This window comes from Oncorhynchus mykiss, chromosome 10, assembly GCF_057628025.1.
Source record: "Oncorhynchus mykiss isolate SJ-2025 chromosome 10, ASM5762802v1, whole genome shotgun sequence".
In the NCBI taxonomy this organism is placed as follows: Eukaryota; Metazoa; Chordata; class Actinopteri; order Salmoniformes; family Salmonidae; genus Oncorhynchus; species Oncorhynchus mykiss.
The window spans coordinates 16,187,010-16,213,142 of NC_143031.1; the positions used below are offsets into that span (position 1 = coordinate 16,187,010).

General features: G+C 42.0%; 1 protein-coding gene across 50 annotated transcripts in view; it reads left to right on the forward strand.

The window, feature by feature from the left end:
- Window positions 1-25,394, forward strand: part of LOC110533415 (disks large homolog 2) — a 317,171-nt gene extending 291,777 nt beyond the window's left edge. For 10 of the 50 annotated variants that reach the window (XM_036989776.2, XM_090185989.1, XM_090185976.1 and 7 more), the window contains 10 exons: window positions 4,715-4,829; window positions 4,925-5,101; window positions 5,586-5,661; window positions 8,495-8,594; window positions 13,634-13,684; window positions 14,092-14,193; window positions 18,101-18,273; window positions 22,832-22,941; window positions 23,304-23,395; window positions 23,958-25,394. In XM_036989776.2, coding sequence (XP_036845671.2) covers window positions 4,715-4,829; window positions 4,925-5,101; window positions 5,586-5,661; window positions 8,495-8,594; window positions 13,634-13,684; window positions 14,092-14,193; window positions 18,101-18,273; window positions 22,832-22,941; window positions 23,304-23,395; window positions 23,958-24,064 — 1,103 coding nt within the window. In that variant the 3' untranslated portion in view covers window positions 24,065-25,394. Of the gene's footprint in view, window positions 1-4,714; window positions 4,830-4,924; window positions 5,102-5,585; window positions 5,662-8,494; window positions 8,595-9,134; window positions 9,181-13,633; window positions 13,685-14,091; window positions 14,194-17,020; window positions 17,045-18,100; window positions 18,274-22,828; window positions 22,942-23,303; window positions 23,396-23,957 lie in introns of all 50 variants that reach the window. The other 40 variants (XM_036989771.2, XM_036989783.2, XM_036989775.2 and 37 more) reach the window with 11 other exon arrangements.
- Window positions 25,395-26,133: the final 739 nt, after the last annotated feature.

Sequence of the window (26,133 nt, forward strand, 5' to 3'; positions counted from 1 at the left end):
GCCCATGGGGGCAGGTGTTTGGGGAGTGTGCTCTACTATACTTGGATAGCAGCCAATGGATGTTAACACTGCTGCCTGCGTACTCCTTGTTACAAACACCTTCCCAATTGGCCTCTCCTCTATCCATCCTTCAGCGTGCCAGATGAGAAAGATATTCCTTCCCCCATGCATGTTGGCTTGCTTACTGATGCAGTGGGCAAAGTCAGAGGACTGTGAGTGAGCGTGCTGAGTGAGCGTGCTGAGTGAGCGTGCTGAGTGAGTGAGCGTGCTGAGTGAGTGAGCATACAGTATCCAGGCGAACAGAAGACAGGAAGGCAGCACCCAGTGTGAGACAGACTAGTAGTTGCAGAGAAAGGAGGATAGAGGAGCTGAAGCACACACAGAGAGGTATGTGTGCTAGTCAGCTGTGTGTCTGTGCCTGTGTTGTGTGGTTGTGTGTGTGCTTGTGTATGAGAAAGAAAGGAGAATTGTGAATGAAGTTGGTGTGTGTATGCATTGCTTTGTTCTCTGCATGCTGTGTTGTAATGAAGAGTATAGGTACCAACATTTGTTTTACTCCAGGGACTAAAGCTTAAGTGGAACAAAGCAAGATTAGACACATCTCAAATTAAGACGGTAGTTGCATCTTTGTCAAACTATACAAAGCTTGAGGAATGGATCTTTTTACAATTTATAAAAAAAAATGTTTTTAGAGACACTCAAAGGTTTTTCTACAGATGACGCTACTCTGTTGACACATTACAAGACCTGTTTTAGAACCTCATCTAGTTACAGCACTGAATAATTTTCTAGATTTTTCTTTCTTTCTGTCTCTCGCTCTGCATTGTTTTCCTGCTGGTTGCAATGCACATTATTATCTCTCTCATTGAAGGGACAGCTCTGCCAGCCAAGCCTGTGCGAATCTGCTCTTGTTCTCCCCTAAATCTCTGCAATCTCAGATGGAAGCACTTCACGTGTCTGGGAAGAAATAGGCTTTAAGACTCAGATTCCCTCTTTGGATGATTTGTGTAGTATTATTTTTTATAAAACCTTTTGATTATACCTGTTCATCTAGATGATGAACTCTCTCAGTCCAAAGGTTAGTCTGATTGACTGGGTCATGCGCTCTCAGTCCTGCCTAGCTGACCGCTGTACCGAGGTACGTGTGGGCTTTAGGCTGAGGTGAGTCTCTCTGCCTCATTAGCTGCATGGCTGCTCTGCGCTGTAGAGGCGATTGCTGCAGCAGTGTTTCAGTACAGGGATACTTCACCCAAATTACTCTCCCACATATAATGATTGTATATGGACAAGTAGACTGCAATCCCCTCTTTTCCATCTGATTTACCTAGCAACGGTCACCAATCGTTGACTCGCATACAAATCGTTTTACAGTAGCTTTAAAGAAACTTCAGAGACTGGGATGATTTGGGCTGCTAGGGGGACTTTAAGCTTTGAGCCTTTTTCCAAATGTCAAATGAGCAAAGAGCTATAAGTATGTACATTTTCTACAGTGCCACCAGGTGGCTTAATGCTTCCATAGCACTCCTATAGGCTACTGTCCTTACCTAAATCAAATCAAATCATCAAATCAAATGTACAGTGCCTTGCGAAAGTATTCGGCCCCCTTGAACTTTGCGACCTTTTGCCACATTTCAGGCTTCAAACATAAAATATAAAACTGTATTTTTTTGTGAAGAATCAACAACAAGTGGGACACAATCATGAAGTGGAACGACATTTATTGGATATTTCAAACTTTTTTAACAAATCAAAAACTGAAAAATTGGGCGTGCAAAATTATTCAGCCCCCTTAAGTTAATACTTTGTAGCGCCACCTTTTGCTGCGATTACAGCTGTAAGTCGCTTGGGGTATGTCTCTATCAGTTTTGCACATCGAGAGACTGACATTTTTTCCCATTCCTCCTTGCAAAACAGCTCGAGCTCAGTGAGGTTGGATGGAGAGCATTTGTGAACAGCAGTTTTCAGTTCTTTCCACAGATTCTCGATTGGATTCAGGTCTGGACTTTGACTTGGCCATTCTAACACCTGGATATGTTTATTTTTGAACCATTCCATTGTAGATTTTGCTTTATGTTTTGGATCATTGTCTTGTTGGAAGACAAATCTCCGTCCCAGTCTCAGGTCTTTTGCAGACTCCATCAGGTTTTCCTCCAGAATGGTCCTGTATTTGGCTCCATCCATCTTCCCATCAATTTTAACCATCTTCCCTGTCCCTGCTGAAGAAAAGCAGGCCCAAACCATGATGCTGCCACCACCATGTTTGACAGTGGGGATGGTGTGTTCAGCTGTGTTGCTTTTACACCAAACATAACGTTTTGCATTGTTGCCAAAAAGTTCCATTTTGGTTTCATCTGACCAGAGCACCTTCTTCCACATGTTTGGTGTGTCTCCCAGGTGGCTTGTGGCAAACTTTAAACGACACTTTTAATGGAAATCTTTAAGAAATGGCTTTCTTCTTGCCACTCTTCCATAAAGGTCAGATTTGTGCAATATACGACTGATTGTTGTCCTATGGACAGAGTCTCCCACCTCAGCTGTAGATCTCTGCAGTTCATCCAGAGTGATCATGGGCCTCTTGGCTGCATCTCTGATCAGTCTTCTCCTTGTATGAGCTGAATGTTTAGAGGGACGGCCAGGTCTTGGTAGATTTGCAGTGGTCTGATACTCCTTCCATTTCAATATTATCGCTTGCACAGTGCTCCTTGGGATGTTTAAAGCTTGGGAAATCTTTTTGTATCCAAATCCGGCTTTAAACTTCTTCACAACAGTATCTCGGACCTGCCTGGTGTGTTCCTTGTTCTTCATGATGCTCTCTGCGCTTTTAACGGACCTCTGAGACTATCACAGTGCAGGTGCATTTATACGGAGACTTGATTACACACAGGTGGATTGTATTTATCATCATTAGTCATTTAGGTCAACATTGGATCATTCAGAGATCCTCACTGAACTTCTGGAGAGAGTTTGCTGCACTGAAAGTAAAGGGGCTGAATAATTTTGCACGCCCAATCTTTCAGTTTTTGATTTGTTAAAAGAGTTTGAAATATCCAATAAATGTTGTTCCACTTCATGATTGTGTCCCACTTGTTGTTGATTTTTCACAAAAAAATACAGTTTTATATCATTATGTTTGAAGCCTGAAATGTGGCAAAAGGTCGCAAAGTTCAAGGGGGCCGAATACTTTCGCAAGGCACTGTATTTATATAGCCCTTCGTACATCGGCTGATATCTCAAAGTGCTGTACAGAAACCTAGCCTAAAACCCCAAACAGCAAGCAATGCAGGTGTAGAAGCACGGTGGCTAGAAAAAACTTCCTAGAAAGGCCAAAACCTAGAAAGAAACCTAGAGAGGAACCAGGCTATCTACATTATGCATACAGAATTACAAACCCGAGTTGAGTCAATCTGATTTACAGTTCATGGGAAGAAGATTTCTGAAGGTTTTTGTGGACATTTGGTTTGGATGGGAATGCAAGGGGCCTCACAGCAGTTCTAAGAGCAACATTTAGGAGAACTATCTGAGCTTTCTATACTGTATGTTCAGAGTGTTCACGCAATATGAAGGTGTAGGGGGAAGTTTCCCTAAGGCTAGATTCAATCCGGACAGAGGAAGATCCGCACTATAGCGCAATTTAAATGTAAAGGTAATTTCAGATTGAGCCGACAAATGCAGCATTTACCTTCAATGCAGTATCCGGGAACGCAGTATCCAGGAACAGCTCCAGACCATTATTCCTCCTCAACCAGACCACTTTACAGTTGGCACTATGCAATGGGGCAGGTAGCCTTCCCCTGGTATCTGCCAAACCCAGATTCGTCCGTCAGACTGCCAGATGATGAAGCGTGATTCATCGCTCCAGAGAACGTGTTTTCACTGCTCCAGAGTCCAATGGCGGCGAGCTTTACACCACTCCAGCCGACGCTTGGCATTGCACATGGTGATCTTAGGCTTGTGTACAGCTGCTCGGCCATGGAAACCCATTTCATGAAGCTCCTGACGAATAATTAGTTTGCTGACGTTGCTTCCAGAGACAGTATGGAATTCGGTAGTGAGTGTTGCCATCGAGGACAGACGTTTTAACGTGCTTCAGCACTAGCTGGTCCCGTTCTTTGACCTTGTGTGGCCTACCACTTCGCGGCTGAGTCATTGTTGCTCCTAGACATTTCTACTTCACAATAACAGCCCTTACAGTTGACCGGGGCAGCTCTAGCAGGGCAGAAATTTGACAAACTGACTTGTTGGAAATGTTGCACCCTTTGATTGTGTCACATTGAACGTCACTGAGCTCTTCAGTAAGGCCATTCTACTGCCAATGTTTGTATTTGGAGATTGCATGGCTTTGTGCTCGATTTTATACACCTGTCAGTCAGCAACAGGTGTGGCTGAAACAGCCGATTACACTCATTTGAAGGGGTGTCCACATACTTTTGTATATATGGTGTATTTTACATGGTAATACATATTGTACATGCATCATCAATCAATATAAAGAAGTTAAAAACATTGGTTATGTCCATTTGAAATGTAAGCAGTTTAATTTGTTTCCCTCTCAATGTTTACTGATGCACATTAAATGTCACCAAAATCCTTTAGCCAACCTAGGTTACTGTTCTGAACAGATTATCCTCCCTTTCCTTTGCAATGTAGAGCAGTCTACATTGAGTGTAAACAGAACATTATTGTAATCCTGGGTGTTGTTGTCTTTCACTTGCAGAGTACGGGCGTTTCGAGGCCAAAATCCATGATCTGCGGGAACAGATGATGAACCATAGCATGAGCTCTGGGTCCGGATCCCTCCGAACCAATCAGAAACGCTCCCTTTACGTCAGGTGGGTCTCTTTTGGACTTAGTTAAAGTCATCCTGAATAGATGGCATTAACGTCATTTTTCTATAATAGCATGTCTCCCTCTGACTCCCTCACAGGGCACTGTTCGACTATGAAAAGGCCAAAGACAGTGGACTCCCTAGCCAGGGCCTCAGCTTCAGGTATGGGGACATCCTCCACGTCATCAACGCCTCAGACGATGAATGGTGGCAGGCCCGGAGGGTGACCCCTGATGGGGACAGCGAAGAGATGGGGGTCATCCCCAGCAAGAGGAGGTAAGTGGTGGATTTGCTAAACTAAAAGTCAAAGTGCTTAACCAAAAGGTTAGCTTCTGGGGGACAGTGGACTCTACGTCCCTACCTTTTCACAAAATGTACCTGTGAGTGGCTGAAAGAAAAAGTTTCTTTATTCCTGTTCCAGCAACAAAATTAACATTTGTTGTATCATTTTTCTGCAAGAAAAACGTAATTCTACAACAGCTACTTTTAAATTAGGCTTCATGTGAGAGATTATACAGGTCTACTGTATCCAAGCCTACAGCATTTAACCCATCTCAAGAGGTGCAATAGGTGTGGTAGACCAGGGGGTGCTGCTGCACCTGGTAGACCAGATGGTGCTGCTGCACCTGCATATGACAACTGAGTGACAAGCACAAACATTGTTTTAAAACAAATCAATTCCAGCAGATAGCGTTGGAGAAATGGAAAAGCCACTGTAGCATGACTGTTTTTGTCCATGTGTCTGTCCTGATACTGACAGGGTTGAGAGGAAAGAACGAGCTCGACTAAAGACAGTGAAGTTCAATGCCAAACCGGGAACCATCGATTCCAAAGGGGTAAGTGCTAAGATCTTATACTAAGGACTGGCAAGCCAACTTAACTTTTGATGGAAGACATTTTCTGAAATGGAAGTGGTTGTAAACCCATATATCAATTACATTCCTTTGTGATATGAAGTAGAGAGAGTAGCTTCTAAACCTCTAAACCTTTGTTTTTGTCTTAATACACGTGAAATGTGGATGTGTAACGTTATCAAGAGCAACTTTCAGATTTCACATCAGGTTTCTCAGATTTCCCCTCGCATTTGGAGAAGTTGTGATAGTAATGTATGTTCATCTAAAGCATTAGCCCGAGGTCTCTCTGCCTGTGTGGCAAAGACATCACATCTCTGCAGCAGCACCTTCTCCCTGACAGATTTACCTCACAGCCCTTACCCTAAATAAACATTGCACGTTGTATAATTTGATTTTTTTGTGAAGCATTAGAGGCAATTTTTTCCTTTAATGTCATATCGGTCCCTGGGCCACCCCCTGGAGAAGCCAAATCACCATACATCCTTCAAACTCTTTGTCCATTTTGGACATAGCAGCAGGACATTTGGCCGTGTTCCTCAGTGTTTTTGCATGCATATGTTACAAGTAACGAGTAGATTTTGTGTTGTATTCGCTGCGCTCTTTTTAAAACAGGTTCCAAAAGGTTTTGGAGGGTTTGATCATACAAATGTATTTAAATGTTTAACAGATGCCTCTCTTCACATTTCTCAAAAATATTGAAAAGTTGTACTGACATTTTGCATGGTTATAGCTAAAATAATGTCCATAAGCTTCCAGTAAAGAGATACACAACTTACCCTTGGATTATAGCTGAACTATACCTATTTTAGTCTCCCCAATAGGCTAACATCTCTTGATTAGGTCTCCAGGTGTTGAACTAAGGTCGCTATAGTATATGAACATTTCGCTACACCTGCAATAACATCTGCTTAACATGTATATGTGACCAATAACATTTGAGAAACAGACGCCTCACAAGTCCTCAATTGGCAGCTTCATTAAATAGTACCCGCAAACACCCGTCTCAACGTCAACAGTGAAGAGGCGACTCCAGGATGCTGGCCTTCTAGGCAAAGTTCCTCTGTCCAGTGTCGGTGTTCTTTTGCCCATCTTAATCTTTTCTTTTTATTGGCCAGTCTGAGATATGGATTTTTCTTTAAATCTCTGCCTAGAAGGCCAGCATCCCAGAGTCACCTCTTCACTGTTGATGTTGAGACTGGTGTTTTGCGGGTACTATTTAATGAAGCTGCCAATTGAGGACTTGTGAAGCGTCTGTTTCTCAAACTAGTCACTAATGTACTTGTCCTCTTTCTCCGTTGTGCACCGGGGCCTCCCACTCCTCTATGTATTCTGGTTAGAGCTAGTTTGCGCTGTTCTGTGAAGTGAGTAGTACACAGCGTTGTACAATATCTTCAGTTTCTTGCCAATTTTTCAAATTGAATAGCCTTCATTTTTCAGAACAAGAATAGACTGATGAGTTTATTCTTTGTTTCTGGCCATTTTGAGCCTGTAATCAAACCCACAAATGCTGATGCTCCAGATACTCAAATAGTCTAAAGAAGGACAGTTTTATTGCTTCTTTAATCAGAATGACAGTTTTCAGCTGTGCTAACATAATTGCAAAAGGGTTTTCTAATGATCAATTGGCCTTTAAAAATGATACATTTGGATTAGCTAACAACGTGCCATTGGAACACAGGAGTGATGGTTGCTGATAATGGGCCTATGTAGATATTCCATCAAAGAATCTGCCGTATCCAGCTACAATAGTCATTTACAACATTAACAATGTCTACACTGTATTTCTGATCAATTTGTTGTTATTTTAATGGACAAAAATGTTTGCTTTTCTTTCAAAAACAAGGACATTTCTAAGTGACCCCAAACTTTTGAACAGAAGTGTACGTAGTTAAGGCTGGTATTGAACCAGTTTCGGTGATCATTGCTGGTTTAACGATTATACCTTTAGAATCGGATTTATGAAGCACATGCATGCAAATGAGTATTCGTCACAAATAAACATCACAACTGCAATTCCTTCTTTCTCCTCCACGCCACCTCCTAGCTTCTCAAACAGCGCTATGCACAACTTCTCTCCTTTAATTTTGTTTGTTTGTAATTTAACACTCACAACATTTGATCAATCTGACCCCTTCGTATCATATTTCTTTATATGTTTGTTAATTTAGGATTTGATATCTTCACAAGCCTATCTAAATATATAGTTTTAGGCAACAATGACCTGATTTCTTTCAGCCATGGCATGGGATCTCATCCTTCCACCTCCTGGAGTTCTAACCTGCATGATTGTTGGACATCATTTGTATCACAGCCATGTTCCTAATGTCATAGCATGATCCTGTTAACGTCTTTGCTGCATGGCATACCACATATTGGCATTTATCTGTATGTTTGACACGTGTTCTCTGATTTTGTTTTATTTTCAAGTGTTTGAGAATGTCTTGGGTGCAATTATTGTGCACATGAAGTAAATGATGGCAAATTATTAGTGTAGTTCTTCTCTATCAAACATTGAGTCATTTTGACAGTGTTATCATCGAACAGACAAACAAAATGAGATATTTGTGAAATGTCATGATTAATTCATGATCATTTGTATTAGCTAAAGCAACATATTTATATGATTAGGTTATAATTCAACCCTGCTCTGATGGATGAATCATCTAGTGTAATGTCAGTCCTGTAGTCCATTTCTGGTGACCACGCCATAATTTCTTCATGTCCCACATATTGCAGCTAGTTGGTTTGTCAGCATGAATATGACAACAATTAGAGCTCCCTGTTTGCCCCACCCCATGCTTTCTTTCCTCCACAGTCATTCAATGACAAGCGTAAAAACAACTTCATCTTTACACGAAAGTTCCCATTCTACAAGAACAAGGAGTTGGGTGAGCAGGATGGCAGTGATTCAGAACGTAAGTAGGCTTGAACACACACACACACTGACACAGGTACACACACTGACACAGGTACACACACTGACACAGGTACACACATCGACACAGGTACACACACCGACACAGGTACACATAGGTGACATATAAATTGTGGAGACGTGTGCAGGTATAGGGTTTTCACGGAGGTCCCCTTCCTATCTTTCTTTTTTCTCTCTCTGTTGGCTCTGGTGCAGTGATGGTGTCTGGGTGCTCAGATCAGGATCAACACTGAGCAGTCACCAGTGGTTCCTCAAAAACTACCCCGGCCATCATCTATCACAAAGTGGTCCAATTATCTGATATGACTTTTTTTATTTTTTAATACAGTTTATGACAGGTTATGACCGGTTCCGGCTGGTCGTCTTGTGTCTGAACTGAGACAGATGATCTGAGCTCGGCTAACTAATCTTGCCTTTCAGGATTTCACAGCTTCCCCTCTTTAATGCCACTTACCTCTTCCTTCCACCTTTCTGGCTATCCCTGCCTCCTTGTCTTTGCTCTCTTGGGACGGCCATGTAGGACATCCCAGGAATAGGTGACGACGGGTATGGGACGAAGACGCTGAGTAAGTTGGTTGAGGAATGGTCCTGTCTGTACAGTCAAGCAACACTCCCCTCCCCCCAACACATTTCTCTTTTGACTTTGTGTTTGTTTCCTCCCTCTTTATTTTTTTTGTTCCCTTATTGACTCATTTTGATAGCCTGTTTGCATGCTTCAGTATGACCTCTCAGTTTTTGTCCTGATTGTCTTGGTTTCTGTCACCTCCCATCCAAACTCTGACATTGTTTGCAAATCACAAAAAAGAAAGACATAAAAAAAAGTGTTTGAGTTGTCTGGAAATACATTTTGTGTTTTTATCATGTAACTAGTCTGTTCATTGTCTCTTTCTATAACAGACACAGCTATTTGGGTGTACTCTTGGGCAGCTGAATGTGATCACCTATTTTTAGGCCAGCATGCTGAGGTGTTCGTACTGTCAATGCTGTGTATATTTGTGTCTTTAAATGATTTCACATAGTACATTTTTAATGTTCTCTGTAATCTATGATCCATGATCTTCCTCTATTTTGATGTATTGTTGAATCCCATGAAAATATGAGGTGCAAAGTGAAAGGGAAAAGTGCTCTTGTTTTGCTAGCTACGGTAGTCTCTTAACCCTTTACACTCGTACCCATATACTGGTTCAAAATGGCATATTTGGGCACTAATAAGCAGGGGTTGGAACCAAAATTATGAACAGAAACACATTTATTTTTTGTTCTCTTTCACTGTTCCAACCAGCAAAATAAAATTCTGAACCTGTTCAAATCCCCCAAAAGTACTGGTTTATATCGTTCCGTTCTGTTCCTTTTTTAACCTGTAAATCAAAGTTTTTTTACATTTAGCTCATTAAATTACTTCACCAATCAGTGCGAATACAGCAGGCAAGCTAGTTGTTCACATGCGTGATGGAAAGACAAGTGTGGCCTATGGCGCAAGATGCGACTGAAATTTGTCAGGTGGGGAGAGAGCGAGTGAGGGTTGAAGAGGAGGCTTAAAGCTCTGGGCATCTTGTTTTGACATGCATTATCTGAATTAGGTCCACAGAATTATACCTAAGAGGGGTGGTTTCTATGAAGGAACTTTGAATGTCCTTTGAGCTAGCTAGCTAACAAGCTTGTGTGTGCAGAGCGGCACCTGAATTAAAAACACGTCTTAGCTTTTTGTAGTTAATAAATCCAACCGAAATGTGATAACTAGGCCTATAGTATCCTTGCCTACATAGCATTGAAAAACTGAATCCATTCTTCTTTAGGCTACTGTACTGACGTTTTAATGAAATAGCTATGTTTCTGAGGGGGAGGGGCAGGTAGCCTTTTTTCAGCATGCAGGCAGACACTATAATAGATTTATAAGTGAGAGAGTGAGGGCTTTGCATAGGCGCTTTGTTGTGTTTTTTTTGTGGGACTAGAATAAAAATGCCTGGAACGTAAAATAACATTATTATCCGGTTCCCATCCTTTTAAAATAACGGTTCAGTTCCCGGAACAGTATGGATCACTTTCGTTCCCGGTTCCGTTTCTGTTCCCCCCCCAAAAACATAAAAGGTTTTCGGTTCTGTTCCCTGAACCGGTTCCAACCCCTGCTAATAAGCGCCTAAATTGGAACGTGGTGGCTGTACAGTAATATGCTATACATGACGTCAGAGCTCTGGCTCTGTGCTTTCACAAGGCTGTATGGGTTTTGACTGACAGCCGTTCTGAACTTGAGCACAGCGCAACAAGAAGTTGCTCCCATCAGTCCCGCTAATTGGGCAACATTTGAAAATGTTTTGTTGAGTGAGAAAAATGCTGTAAATTAAGATGACTCAATGTATTTTGAAAGGTGAGACATTGAGGATTATAATAAATACCGCTTTGATGTCATACAAGAAGGCCAACTACCATGAGTCCAAATGTGCACTTCACATTTCCAGATTCTAAAACTCATGTCATATACAGTGTCAATGTTTATGATCATAATGTTTGATGTACAGTTACAAGATGACATGGCATCATAACCTGGTTGTTCTGAACAGAATGAGCCTGTTTGTTTATTGAGAAGAACATTGGCTGTGGAACACGCACTTGAATGCACTCATGACTCCTTTCTATGTGCACCAAAATTACAATCTGTTTTTCTGAATTGCCTTCTGAAAGCCTAACTTATAACTTCATGTAAGCCTAACTTATTATAAGCCTAACTTATAACTTCATCTAACTTATAACGTCATGTTGGTAATAGAACAAGCCTAACCTGACTGAGATTGTGAATTATAAAATGGACCGTTTTTAGATTACGTAAACAACAACAGTAGTTGTGTGATGGGGATGAAACAACTACAACTACAAGTCTGCTTGCTTTAGTTCCTCAATGGCACAGCTAGGAGAGCTCAGAAAAGTACCTTAGAGTTGAAGATTCTTTGAGTCATAAGTGTATTGAAATTGCTTAGGAACTGTGCACACATTTTCATGTTATCTCCAAACTGTTACTTTTCCATTGCTACCATGGTTATGCATAAGCGTTTCATATGGAATTCTGTGAGAAACATTTAAATTTAGCCCTATCCATATAGGCCAAATCCCATGAGTGTAAAGGGTTAAAGGTTTTATTTTACTGCAACATTAATAGACACCCATCTATTGTAATGTTAGCTTTCTCCTCTTTTTTATACAACTATTATCTTGCTGTGTTTAATCCCTATCCCTGGATCAGAATACAAATAGTTACAGAATAATATCATGTTGGTACTTTCTTGCACATACTAACCAATCAACTAATACTAACCAATCAACTAATACTAACCAATCAACTAATACTAACCAATCAACTAATACTAACCAATCAACTAATACTAACCAATCAACTTATACTAACCAATCAACTAATACTAACCAATCAACTAATACTAACCAATCAACTTATACTAACCAATCAACTTATACTAACCAATCAACTAATACTAACCAATCAACTAATACTAACCAATCAACTAATACTAACCAATCAACTTATACTAACCAATCAACTTATACTAACCAATCAACTAATACTAACCAATCAACTTATACTAACCAATCAACTTATACTAACCAATCAACTAATACTAACCAATCAACTTATACTAACCAATCAACTTATACTAACCAATCAACTAATACTAACCAATCAACTTATACTAACCAATCAACTTATACTAACCAATCAACTAATACTAACCAATCAACTTATACTAACCAATCAACTTATACTAACCAATCAACTTATACTAACCAATCAACTAATACTAACCAATCAACTTATACTAACCAATCAACTTATACTAACCAATCAACTAATACTAACCAACCAACTTATACTAACCAATCAACTTATACTAGCCAATCAACTAATACTAACCAATCAACTAATACTAACCAATCAACTTATACTAACCAATCAACTAATACTAACCAATCAACTAATACTAACCAATCAACTTGTACAAAAAATGTGGAAATCAATCAATCCGCCATCATTAACACAATGGAAAAATCTAATGATTTATTATTGAAATTGTATGGGCGACTGAGGAAAAACAAATTGGTACAATTTAAGGCCAAGTGGCAAACCATAATGCAGCCACTAGGGATGGGGGTGTGAACATGCGGGTCTGGCCAGATGAGATGTAGCCATTATTTGTGTGCGTCCGTAAATTGTTTGTATCTGGAGTAAAATAATCTATAAAATACAAATCTACTTAGCATGCACTCTAAAAGCAGAACCAATTAGATACAGATGTACCTTTTCTGTGAGTTGCAAGGTAACAGTTCATATAGATTTTATAGGTGTTATGCTGAGCGTTGAAACTAAAGCAGGACAAATATTGTGTTATAGTAGAAGGTTAAATTAATCCTGGCAAAGAGAATGGGAAGGTTTTGAGACAAGCACACAAAGTGATCATCCTCCCGAGAGCTACAGTCATGACCTAAAATAGATTAGGCCTATATTGACAATCTTTTGACTAGAGAAAATGATTTGCCCTCATAATATTCAAATGTATCGACCAAATAGTACAATGAAGCAATATAACTTGACACATTTCCCAACCCAAGCTCTAAATGAAAACGCATCCACTGGTCATTACTGCAGGCGAGACAAAATAACCTCAGTGTTTGTGTTTGTTTGGGATTATACGGATACTTGAAAAGGATGTTTGCATAGTGCACTAGACAGTCACAATTCACTTCGAAAGCAGTATAAACTTTCTTGCCTTCTGTTGGGTGTTGTGTCACTACTCTTTGGCCACAATCAGTCTCAATCCCTTTTTTTGTATGGCACAATTTACATTGAGCGTTTTCATTGAATGCTTCTAATCACTTCTTTATTCATCCAGATTGACATTTCTCCTGTCTTGGAACACTTGGTCAAGAGAATAAGCATGAACATGCATGTAATGTCCGTTTTAGTAACTTTTCTGTTTTATAGTAACTATTTTAGTTACTGTTTTATGTCACCAGGGAGTCAAGAGGACGTGATTCTCTCCTATGAGCCTGTCATTCGACAAGAGAGTGAGTCCTCTTCCAATCTTTTACCAGAGTGGTCCTTGATAATGCACTATTTCAGTCAGTGAAACATTAGCCGCTTGCACATTGTCACACTATATCTATGCACGCCAGTGTGTACAAGCACCACAGAGGTTTTAAAAATGAGACAAAACAATTGATTACTTCCTGTAACTCCTGCGAGGGAGATTCTGGAAAGTTCTTCCGTACTAGTTATTTACAGGAAGTAATCGCTTGTTGAGTCTCTAGACAACAAAACCTCTCTGGCACTAGTACGCATTGGCTTGCTCAGATATAGCGTGGTTGTTGTAGTGAAATTGCTTGCCCACATTTACTGTGGAGACTAATACTCAGTGCACAGTTATAACCTATTATGTCTGTAAATGAGTTGATTGACACATTTTATCTTACAGTTAATTACGCCAGACCCGTCATAATCCTTGGACCGATGAAAGACAGAATCAACGACGACCTGATATCCGAATTCCCTGACAAATTTGGCTCCTGCGTGCCACGTAAGTCCCTCTACCATCACAAGGAGTATAACGCTTCTCAGAGTAGGAGCGCTGATTTAGGATCAGTTTTGCCTCAGGTCAAAATTGATAAGATTTCATGGACAGGGGGAACCTGGGCCCAGATTCACAAAACCTTCTTTGGAATACATTTCTTCTTAACTGCCATTTTCACCTTAAGTATAGACTTATGAAAGTTAACCAAAGTTGCTATTCCTCAATAAAGTTATTGGAAATGTTCATACGTTTTTTCCTATGTTTCTTCCTATGAAAAGAGTTAAGAAGAAATGGGATTCTTGAAAATAATGTTTTAGGATCTTCTTGAAAATGTGCTAAACCCTTGTCTTGTGACAACTGGATACTTTTGTAACCATGAATGTTTTCTTGCGCCACTGCCACAGACACAGTTGGCTACCGGACATTTAAATGAACAATAATAATTAACAATATTGTAGAAGTATTAAATAGCTAGCGTTAGCTTGTTAATTTGCAAAGAAGAACATGGCTAACTTAGCTAACGTTAATATTGTTAACTATGTTGGCTAATGTTGTTATGCGTTAGCTCTTACCGGTCACGCAGTCCCTCTACCACTGCCTCTCCTATCATGGACAAAACCTTCTCCTCCAGCTGGTCCACATGAATGGTTGATACCCCTCCCCCCATCCAGTCTTCTTCAACTCCCTGCTTCTCCCTTCTTAGCAGCCGACTTGATGTTGGACTACTGTCCCTTGCTATACCCCCGACGGTGGAGACAGACTTGGGCACTCTCGCCCATCCTCTCTTTTGGTCTCTGCAATGACCCTTCAGTTATCGAGTCTCCCCAACAGCAACCTTTTCCTGGCTGCTATTTCCTCCACCATCACTTCAAGCTCTTGTTTTTTTGCGCTTTCCTTGGTTATCCATTTTTGTGTTGATATACAGTAGCTAGTCTGATGGCTGTAATGTGTGAAAAATAACGTTTGTTTTTGTGTATAAAGGGTTTGCGAGCCAACAACAACAACAAACATTCTCGAGACATAAAGCAGATGAATAAATGTAATAAAATGGAAATATTAAAACTTTATTATAGTGGGCCAAATCCTATCATCCCTGTCACATAAGCTTATTTATTGGTTTCAAGCACGTCGCTAATGTCAATGCCACATAAGAAGATAGTTCTTAGGCAAGATATTTACGAAGTTCTTCAGAAAACTATGAATTCCTAAGAACATTTTGAGGAATTGCACTTACAAACTCTCTTATGGACTTCTTATTTTTTTTCGTAAGTAGTGTTTTGTGAATCTGGCCCCTGATCCTGGATCAGCACTTATACTCTGAGACGCTTGATACATATGGCTCCAGTCTACCAGGCTGTCTCAGGGTGGACACAGTTGCTGCATCAAGAATACATTGTGTGATCATGTGCCCTTGTGATTAGCTCTCCCTAATACATTCCACCGTGCTGCCAATATACCGTTGTAGTTTTATTTTATACCCATCTTCTTTATTTGCTATGTTGTTATAGTGTTTGATTCATTATTTTTCCTCATTTCTCACCAAAAAGCTATTAATTTCCCCCCCTTACATGTTTTGTTGGGTTCTTTGATTTGTATTATACATACTTGGTTAAATTATCCAGAGATGATTTCTTGACAATAATAATGTAGGATTTTATTATACCCTGCTATTCACATGTGCAATTCTATTGAACCATTAAAGGGGAAGTTCAGGATTTTAGAATTTGACGTTAAATGTCTCCTCATGCTGAAAGTAGTCTATAGGCCAGGAGAAACTGTAATCCATGGTTCGGTTTTTCTTGAAGAAATGACTATGAACTTCAGCTAACTTTAGCCACAGCTAGGTAATAATCAATGGAAGTTTATTTTTATTTTTATGGCCAACTGAGAAAGGCAAAATCCAACAAAAGCTATGGCAACAAATCCAAATAAATGTGGATTTTGTTTTACAGACAACAGGATTTGGAGTTTTGGCTGTAGACCAGATACTGTTTATGTATAGTAGTGTGACCATACTACTAAGTTCAAAGGTTCATGGACAGTAGAGTGCTTCTGGCATTTTACTCTAAAACCATTTTTCATACATTTCTCATTGGTACACCATTAGTATGGTCTCACAATCCAATTATTTTGCACATTCAAGCCTCATAGCGGTCCTAATAGCAGGCCTATGATTCATTCCTGAAAAAGTTTTGGATCCTTATGAGAGTTTTTGCTCCTGTTTGATTTTGTTAATCAGGAGACTGAATGTAATGTAATGAAAATAATCTTGAAAACATGGATTTTTGGGACAGTATTAAAAGTTGACTAAGTAAGGAATAATCAACGAGGGGCTATGCATTCTATGGAAAATAATGAACAACGTGGAAGGTGTGTAGCGCGCCGTGGATCTGACCTTCCACAGAGTTGCATTATTTTCCAGAGATCGCATAGAGCCTCAAGTTGATTATCCCTTTTATACCATGGCTATAATTGAATACATTTGCCACTAGAAATGTGTTCATTTGCAGCATTAGAGCAGTAAAAATAAATGTTTTGTCATACCTGTAGTATACGGTCTGATATACTATGGCTGTGAGCCAATCAGCATTCAGGGCTCGAACCACCCAGTTTTTAATGAGGAATATTTACAAACAATTGTTTGAGTTATATGACCTTTTAAATACAGTTTTTCAGTATAATGATAGTATTTCATACTATTGTATATTTCAAAGAACTGTCCACACCACTGTCTACTTGATGTCATATTTTTATTTTGATCGTCATTGTTTTGATTTGGTTTGTTTTAATTGATTTATCTTTTTATTCCATCTATTTTTTAAACCATGTAAAGCGGCTAACTGTTCAGGGCAGCCAGGTAAGTGAGCCCCTTCGTTGCTGGTATACAGAATGTAGTGTAACTAAGTTATTGGTTAATACAATGTAGTGAAAGGAAGTAGAATATGTTCCACACTGTTGTAAGTAGTAGATTGAAAATGGACTTAGAGTAGAAATTGCAGTATTGACATTTTAAAAATACTCCAAATGCCTCTCTACACATAGTTACCAGGAGATGTACAGATTCATTGTGGGGAATGGGGAAATTTCCCTTCTCACTATTAAATCTACACATTTTTTAACAGTGCGATGGAGAATCTATAGATTTCCAGTGGAATCGCTAGATTTCCCTATTTTACACATTTACCATAACACATCAGATTGAACAAAATGCACATTTACAGTATCAGTAACAGTTAGACTGGGTTTACATTCAAATCACCCTGCAAACACCAGATCTTAGCTTAGGTGCACTACTTTTTATGCTTTCAAAACACTATCATGGTATTTTGAAACATTTTCAGTGCATAATTAGAGTTTGTTTACACAAACAGGTAGAATAGTTGTGTTTATGTACAGTATCTATACTGTAGTCACACTGTACCTGCCTATGTAACTATAATATAAATAAAAGGTACTACGCTTCGATCACACCCACAGCGTCATTGCATTTTGGTACGACAGAATTACATTCATTTCCAATGAAACGCTGCGTTTGCCTTGCAGCATTGCGTTACAGAGGCGGTTGCAGTGCGTTCTGTGTGGTACATCCTTTGGATTTATCGAACGTTATGCATCAAACTGTATGTGTAGACGGCTTGACAGAAATGGTAGCAGAAGGTGAATGTTGAACTTTTGTTGCACACATATCCAGATGATGCTGCGTACTATTTTGTGCAAGGACTCTATCGGTGTGTTCGAAGTGTGGGATGTAGTGCCTTCTGAGATACTTCTAAATTGTTAAACCGATCACTATACGCTGCCCCCTCTATAACTCGCTCATCAAAAAGTTGCACATTCAGTTAAACAGTTTCCTCCCTTTACATTGTACTTTCTGTATTATTTTAGCTTATTGTCTTCTCCTCTTGAATCAAAGATACCACTCGGTCGAGGAGGGACTACGAGGTCGATGGGCGGGACTACCATTTTGTAATGTCCAGAGAGCAGATGGAGCAGGACATCCAAGAGCACAAGTTCATTGAGGCGGGCCAGTACAACGACAATCTATATGGAACCAGTGTTCAGTCGGTCAAATATGTGGCTGAGAGGGTGAGTGTCACTGTCATTGAGATATACTGTATTTAGGCAGTGTGTTTTCAACAGGCAGAAAAATAACGGTGGCAGGCGGCGTTGCGCTAATCCAATGTTAACTTTTATAGCTTTTCCTAATGCCTCAATCACACCGACAATGTTATTGCATTTTGGTACCACAGAAGTACATTAATTTCCAATGGAAATGTTCTGTGTGGTGCATACATTGGATTTATTGAACGTGTGCGTCAAACTGTATGCGTCGACAGCTTGACAGAAATGGTAGCAGAAGGTGATTGTTGAACTTTTGCGCAAAAAATCAAGCCATAACCATTTCCTTAATTAACTTCACTGAAATGTTTTGTTGTTGTTGTATTTTCCGATCTTGTCTCATCGCTGGAACTCCCCAACGGGCTCAGGAGAGGCGAAGGTGGAGTCACGCGTCCTTCGAAACATGACTCGCCTAACTGCGCTCCTTTACACCCGCCAGCTTAACCCAGCCGCACCAATGTGTCGGAGGAAACACTGTTCAACTGGCGAACGGGATCAGCGATGCAGTGCCTTAGACCGCTGAGTCACTCAGGAGGCCCCACTGAAACTATATCTAACCTAATTCCTAACTAACCTTAACCCTACTACTACCTTAATACATATCGACCCCTATGCATTAACTAACAAAAATGTTCTGCTGGTCGAAAATACACTTCCATATTTAACACTATTCAGGTTCCATTTAACTCTGTGGTTATAGCGTTGTGTTGATCTATATTTAATCCAGACAAAATGTGTGATGTAACCACACAAAAAGATCATACCTGTAAGGGCGTTCGTCTGTAGGAGGAAGAGAAGCGGACCAAAGCGCAGCGTGGTGGTTATTCATGTTTTAATAAATCACTACACATGAACAAACTAACAAAAACAAGAAATGTGAAACCGCAAAACAGTCCTATCCTGTGACAACAAACACAGTGACAGGAACAATCACCCCCAAACACACAGTGAAACCCAGGCTACCTAAGTATGATTCTCAATCAGAGACAACTAATGACACCTGCCTCTGATTGAGAACCATACTAGGCCGAAAACATAGAAATGCCCCAAAACATAGAAAAACAAACATAGACTGCCCACCCAACTCACACCCTGACCATACTAAATAAATACAAAACAACAGAAATAGAGGTCAGAACGTGACAGTACCCCCCCCCCCCCAAAGGTGCGGACTCCGGCCGCAAAACCTTGACCTATAGGGGAGGGTCTGGGTGGGCGTCTGTCCGCGGTGGCGGCTCTGGCGCGGGACGCGGACCCCACTTCACCATTGTCTTAGTCCGCCTTATTGTCCGCCTCCCTGGCTTACTCACCATGGCCACCCCTCTCAATGACCCCACTGGACAGAGGGGCTGCTCGGGACAGAGGGGCAGCTCGGGACAGAGGTGAAGCAGCTGCTCGGGACAGAGGGACAACTGCTCGGGACAGAGGGGCAGCTGCTCGGGACAGAGGGGCGATAGCGGCTCGGGACAGAGGGGCGATAGCGGCTCGGGACAGAGGGGCGATAGCGGCTCGGGACAGAGGGGCGATAGCGGCTCGGGACAGAGGGGCGATAGCGGCTCGGGACAGAGGGGCGGCAGCTGCTCGGGACAGAGGGGCGGCAGCTGCTCGGGACAGAGGGGCGGCAGCTGCTCGGGACAGAGGGGCGGCAGCTGCTCGGGACAGAGGGGCGGCAGCTGCTCGGGACAGAGGGGCGGCAGCTGCTCGGGACAGAGGGGCGGCAGCTGCTCGGGACAGAGGGGCGGCAGCTGCTCGGGACAGAGGGGCGACAGCTGCTCTGGACAGAGGGGCAGCTGCTCGGGCGGCCCCTGGCTGACTGACGGCACTGGCGGCCCCTGGCTTACTGGCGGCCCCTGGCTGACTGGCGGCACTGGCGGCCCCTGGCTTACTGGCGGCCCCTGGCTGACCGGCGGCCCCTGGCTGACCGGCGGCACTGGCGGCCCCTGGCTGACCGGCGGCACTGGCGGCCCCTGGCTGACCGGCGGCACTGGCGGCCCCTGGCTGACGGGCGGCACTGGCGGCCCCTGGCTGACGGGCGGCACTGGCGGCTCCTGGCAGACGGGCGGCGCTGGCGGCTCCTGGCAGACGGGCGGCGCTGGCGGCGCTGGGCAGACGGGCGGCGCTGGCGGCGCTGGGCAGGCGCTGGCGGCGCTGGGCAGACGGGCGGCGCTGGCGGCGCTGGGCAGACGGGCGGCGCTGGCGGCGCTGGGCAGACGGGCGGCGCTGGCGGCGCTGGGCAGACGGGCGGCGCTGGCGGCGCTGGGCAGACGGGCGGCGCTGGCGGCGCTGGGCAGACGGGCGGCACTGGCGGCGCTGGGCAGACGGGCGGCACTGGCGGCGCTGGAGAGGAGGAAGGCTCTGGAACCGCCGGACTGACGGGCGGCACTGGCGGCGCTGGGCAGACGGGCGGCGTTGGGCTGACGAGCGGCACTGGCGGCGCTGGAGAGGAGGAAGGCTCTGGAAGCGCCGGACTGAGTAGCTCTCGTAGCGCCGAACAGGCGGGAGACTCCGGCAGCGCTGGAGAGGAGAGAGCCCCTGCAAGGATGGGCCGGAGAGACAGCCTGGTACGGGGAGCTGCCACCGGAGGGCTGGTGCGTGGAGGTGGTGACGGATAGACCGGGCCGTGCAGGCGCACTGGAGCTCTTGAGCACCGAGCCTGCCCAACCTTACCCGGTTGAATGGTCCCGGTCGCCCTGCCAGTGCGGCGAGGTGGAATAGCCCGCACTGGGCTATGCAGGCGAACCGGGGACACCGTGCGCAAGGCTGGTGCCATGTAAGCCGGCCCAAGGAGACGCACTGGAGACCAGATGCGTAGAGCCGGCTTCATGGCACTTGGCTCGATGCCCACTCTAGCCCGGCCGATACGCGGAGCTGGAATGTACCGCACCGGGCTGTGCACCCGCACTGGGGACACCGTGCGCTCCACAGCATAACACGGTGCCTGCCCGGTCTCTCTAGCCCCCCGGTAACCACAGGAAGTTGGCTCAGGTCTCCTACCTGGCGTAGCCATACTCCCTGTTAGCCCCCCCCCAAGAAATTTTTGGGGCTGACTCCCGGGCTTCCTTGCCAACCGTGTTCCCTCATATCGCCGGCTCCTCTCTCCGGCTGCCTCTGCTCTCCTCGCTGCCTCCACCTGTTCCCATGGAAGGCGATCCTTTCCCGCCAGGATCTCCTCCCATGTGTAGCAACCCTTGCCGTCCAACACATCATCCCAAGTCCATTCCTCCTTGTGCCGCTGTTGCCCGTTACCACGCCGCTTGGTCCTGTTGCGGGGGGTGATTCTGTAAGGGCGTTCATCTGTAGGAGGAAGAGAAGCGGACCAAAGCGCAGCGTGGTGGTTATTCATGTTTTAATAAATCACTACACATGAACAAACTAACAAAAACAAGAAATGTGAAACTGCAAAACAGTCCTATCCTGTGACAACAAACACAGTGACAGGAACAATCACCCCCAAACACACAGTGAAACCCAGGCTACCTAAGTATGATTCTCAATCAGAGACAACTAATGACACCTGCCTCTGATTGAGAACCACACTAGGCCGAAAACATAGAAATGCCCCAAAACATAGAAAAACAAACATAGACTGCCCACCCAACTCACGCCCTGACCATACTAAATAAATACAAAACAACAGAAATAGAGGTCAGAACGTGACAATACCAATATTTTGATTTTATTAGACCAATTTCAGAATTTTAAAATGTGGGTCTTTGTGTCTTATTGGACGAATAACTAAAAGGACAAATAACTAAAAGGACAACCATGGTCTCCAAGCATATCTATTCCTTTGTATGTGTTAAATACCTCTTCTAATAAAGTATTATGTCAGAAACAGTTATTTGACTCAATCAAGGACATCATGTAAATTCAATGATATACACTTTGTGTACAAAACATTAAGGTTACCTGCACTTTCCATGACATAGACTGACCAGGTGAATCCAGGGGAAAGCTATGATCCCTTATTGATGTCACTGGTTAAATCCACTTCAAATCAGTGTAGATAAAGGGGAGGGGACAGGTTAAAGAAGGATTTTTAAGCCTTGAGACAGTTGAGACAGTGGATTGTGTTTGTACCATACAGAAGGTGAATGGGCATGACAAAATATGTCAGTGCCTTTGAACGGTAGGCGCACCGGTTTGTGTCAAGAACTGCAACGCTGCTGGGTTTTTCACGCTCATCATTTTCCTGTGTGTATCAAGAATAGGCCACCACCCAAAGGACATCCAGGCAACTTTACACAACTGTGGGAAGCATTGGAGTCAACATGGACCAATATCCCTATGGAATGCTTTCGACACCTTGTCCTGACGAATTTGGTATTTGGTATTTGATTAGGATCCCCATTAGCTGTTGCAAAAGTAGCAGCTACTCTTCAAATCAGTGTAGATAAAGGGAGCTGTTCTGAGGGCAAAAGGGGATGCAACTCAACATTAGGAATGTGCTCCTAATGTTTGTACACTCAGTGTATACTGTATAGAGTATGTACGTGTATAAACTGTCTCTTTCCTCTGTCAGCAGGGTAAACACTGCATACTGGACGTGTCAGGGAATGCCATAAAACGACTACAAGTAGCACAACTCTACCCCATTGCCATCTTTATAAAGCCTAGGTCCATTGATTCATTAATGTGAGTTCTCTCATATCCTAACTCGTGAAAATATTACATAGCAGATGTGTTTATTACGGATATCCAATACAGGAGAAGGAGCTGACATCATTAAATTGAGTGCAGAATATATTTTTAAATGGGGAGGGGGTAAATCAGGCAATTAAGTGGAAATGGGAGTTGAATTGACAAATACCACATTAACTTAATGAACGTAATTCGTAGTCCATACATGTGGAAATGCAGTTGCAGAGATTAGAACCTTTGGGACTGATTTCCCGGACACAGATTGAGCTTGCTTTTTAGTCCAGGACTAGGCATAATCTGTGTCCAGGAAACTGCCCCATGGTCTCTGATGCCTCACAACAAACCTTTGTTCCCAGGGAGATGAATAAGAGATTAACAGAAGAGCAGGCCAGGAAGACATTTGACCGGGCCATGAAGTTGGAGCAGGAGTTTGGCGAGTTTTTCACAGGTACAGTATCCATGAGTAAAGATGCACAATGTTCCTCTTTTTAGACAAAAGAGATGTGAAAGTTGTAGTCTCAACCGTTGTTAATGTATTCAGTCCTGGGGCCTCATTTCTCAAGCCTCTGTGGATTACAAAGAAATTGGCCTACATGGAGATCCTACAATTAAATGGGAATTATGAACATTATTGATGTTCATCATTTCAATGATTAAACAGATCCCTACTGTAATTCTGCATATGTGAATGAGCATTACAAGCCTGCCTGGATAATGCCCTTCATTCACCTTTTATGGTGACAAATTACACCCTCATTTGCTGTATGGTTAGGAACTATTAGAACTAAACCACGGCAGTAAAAACCAAAAGAGCAGGTGTTAGCAGAATGTTTTAATCCTTTGCAGTGACTTTTTCAACCTTAACCTGTGGGACCACAATGTGTTCTATGGATGCAATTTATTATTATCACCAACAGTATGTACATGACAAAAAAAGATTTCCTTCTATTAGAAAATAATTTATAAATGGTTAGATCTGCCTGTACTGAATGTATCCCCTTGTTTTGCAGCCCTTGTTCAAGGAGACACCTTAGAAGACATTTATAACCACTGCAAAATGGTGATAGAGGAGCATTCAGGACCCTACATCTGGATCCCATCAAAAGAGAAATTATGAGAACACACCACTTTGGCAGGGATATTGGACTGCTAGATTCACAACATACTTTGTAACATATGTTCAACTGTAATGGTAATTTATATTGTTCATAATTATAGCCAATTAAACAGATTTTTTTCTTATAGTTTCTTTTTTTTCCACTTTCAATATGAATGTTCCTGAATGTACACCACAACGTTTAAGACACATTTTTGGCCTAAAAAAATGGACTGTTTGTATATTTCATGTTTTTATTTTTAAAAATGCTAAGGAAATTTAATAAACAAGGGCATGTGTTCACGTCGACACTGCGTGGAATTTCACATGAATATTCGAAGATCGCCACGCCAATGAAGGAGGGGAAGGAAATAATATCAGCTTCTTTTGCTTCTCTCCACACAACAGCTAGCACTTTGTGTCCCCTGACACTCACCTCACATCAGTAGTTGACATTTTGTGTGACTTTAGCATCTATGGCCCTTGGACACAGTTCATCGTAATCCGCCTATTTTTACGTTCTTCTTCTTATTTTTTTTTATTATTTTGTGAATTCAGATTTTTTGAAAATGTTTTCTTTGAATAAGAATTCTCAACTGTATTGTTTTTTGTTGTTGTGCGGATTATTTCTTAAAGAATACAATTATTGTTAAGATGCTTTGATTAGAATGAAGAATTAAGGGGGAAATCTACATTTAGGTGTAGGAAATGTGACATTATATTTTGCTATTTATATTGATAGAGGGCACAACAGCACAAACTATTTATTATGAAGATATATAACTTTGATTAAAAAACAAATAAAACATCTGATCTTAATTGTTTAACATAGTGTGTGGTAGATTTAGAGATGATGGGGTTGTTATTTGAGAGTAAATGGAAAACTAAAGGTCCCAAGTCCTTTGAGGACTGATAGTAAGTAATGTTCTGTGGTGAGCCTAAAGTCTTAATCCGTATATTCACAAAGCAGCCTAATGATAACTTTGCCACTTAGGAGCAATTCTTATCAGAATTCTGTCATTTTTCCCATAAGTGTAATACATTTTCTGAAAGTAATTCACAAATTCTCCCTTTGCGCACGTTCGCCACATACTTCCCAACATTTGAATTCCCAGTGGCCTAGTGCAGCATCTGGAAAGTGTCTGAAGTGAAATTTCACAAATTAAAAGTAAGTATCATAATGAATTACAGTAGGCCTATAACCAAATGCAATGTGCTTTGTTACTTTTTTTTCCATTCATGAAACACATTTGGGGATTTTGATGAATGGAAGCTCCTGTGTCCGTTCAATTTAAAGAACTATAGTCTTGTATATCGGTTACAATTAAAGTACATTAAAAGGATTATCGAATAGTATAAAGATTTCTTACCAGTCTTACGTTTATCAATCAATCTTATTTTATTTAGTGAACGCTGAAATGACAACATGCCTCTAACAGAGCTCTTAATTTAGGAGTGGTGGAGAGGACTTCTAAGGGCTTTAGAATTTTCTTAACTGTCAGCTTTTGCCATTACCAAGCCTAGACACATCAGCCTATTAAAGATCTTAAAAGACTAAAATATCCTGTGCCAATATTGCATTGATGCATCATTGACAAGGCTACTAGCTACTACTAACATTAGACAACATTTAAGTTTTTGAATATATTACAAAATCCCACGTTTTTGTGTATCTGTTTCACACATATCCATGTGCTTTTAAGGAAAAAAAGATAAGAGGTCCATGTTGTAAGTTTATCATATGTTGTAAAAAAACAAAGACCCTTACGGATTGGTCAAATAGAAGTCCTGTAGGATATTGTTATTGTCATCGTTCCAAGGTGGCACCATGCAAAGGTGCACTTTAACCATAGTTTCTCACGTGATGGAGGATTATTGTAATGCATATCCTATAACATGTTATAGGCCTACATGTAAGTGAAGCCAACGTATGAATATACTAATGATTGCCTATACTGATGTCTCCTCGCCAGCAGAGGGCGTAATCACTCTATGGGTAGGCTCCACCAGGCTATCATTAGTGAATATCAAATCAAATGTTTTTATAAAGCCCTTCTTACATCAGCTGATGTCACAAAGTGCTGTACAGA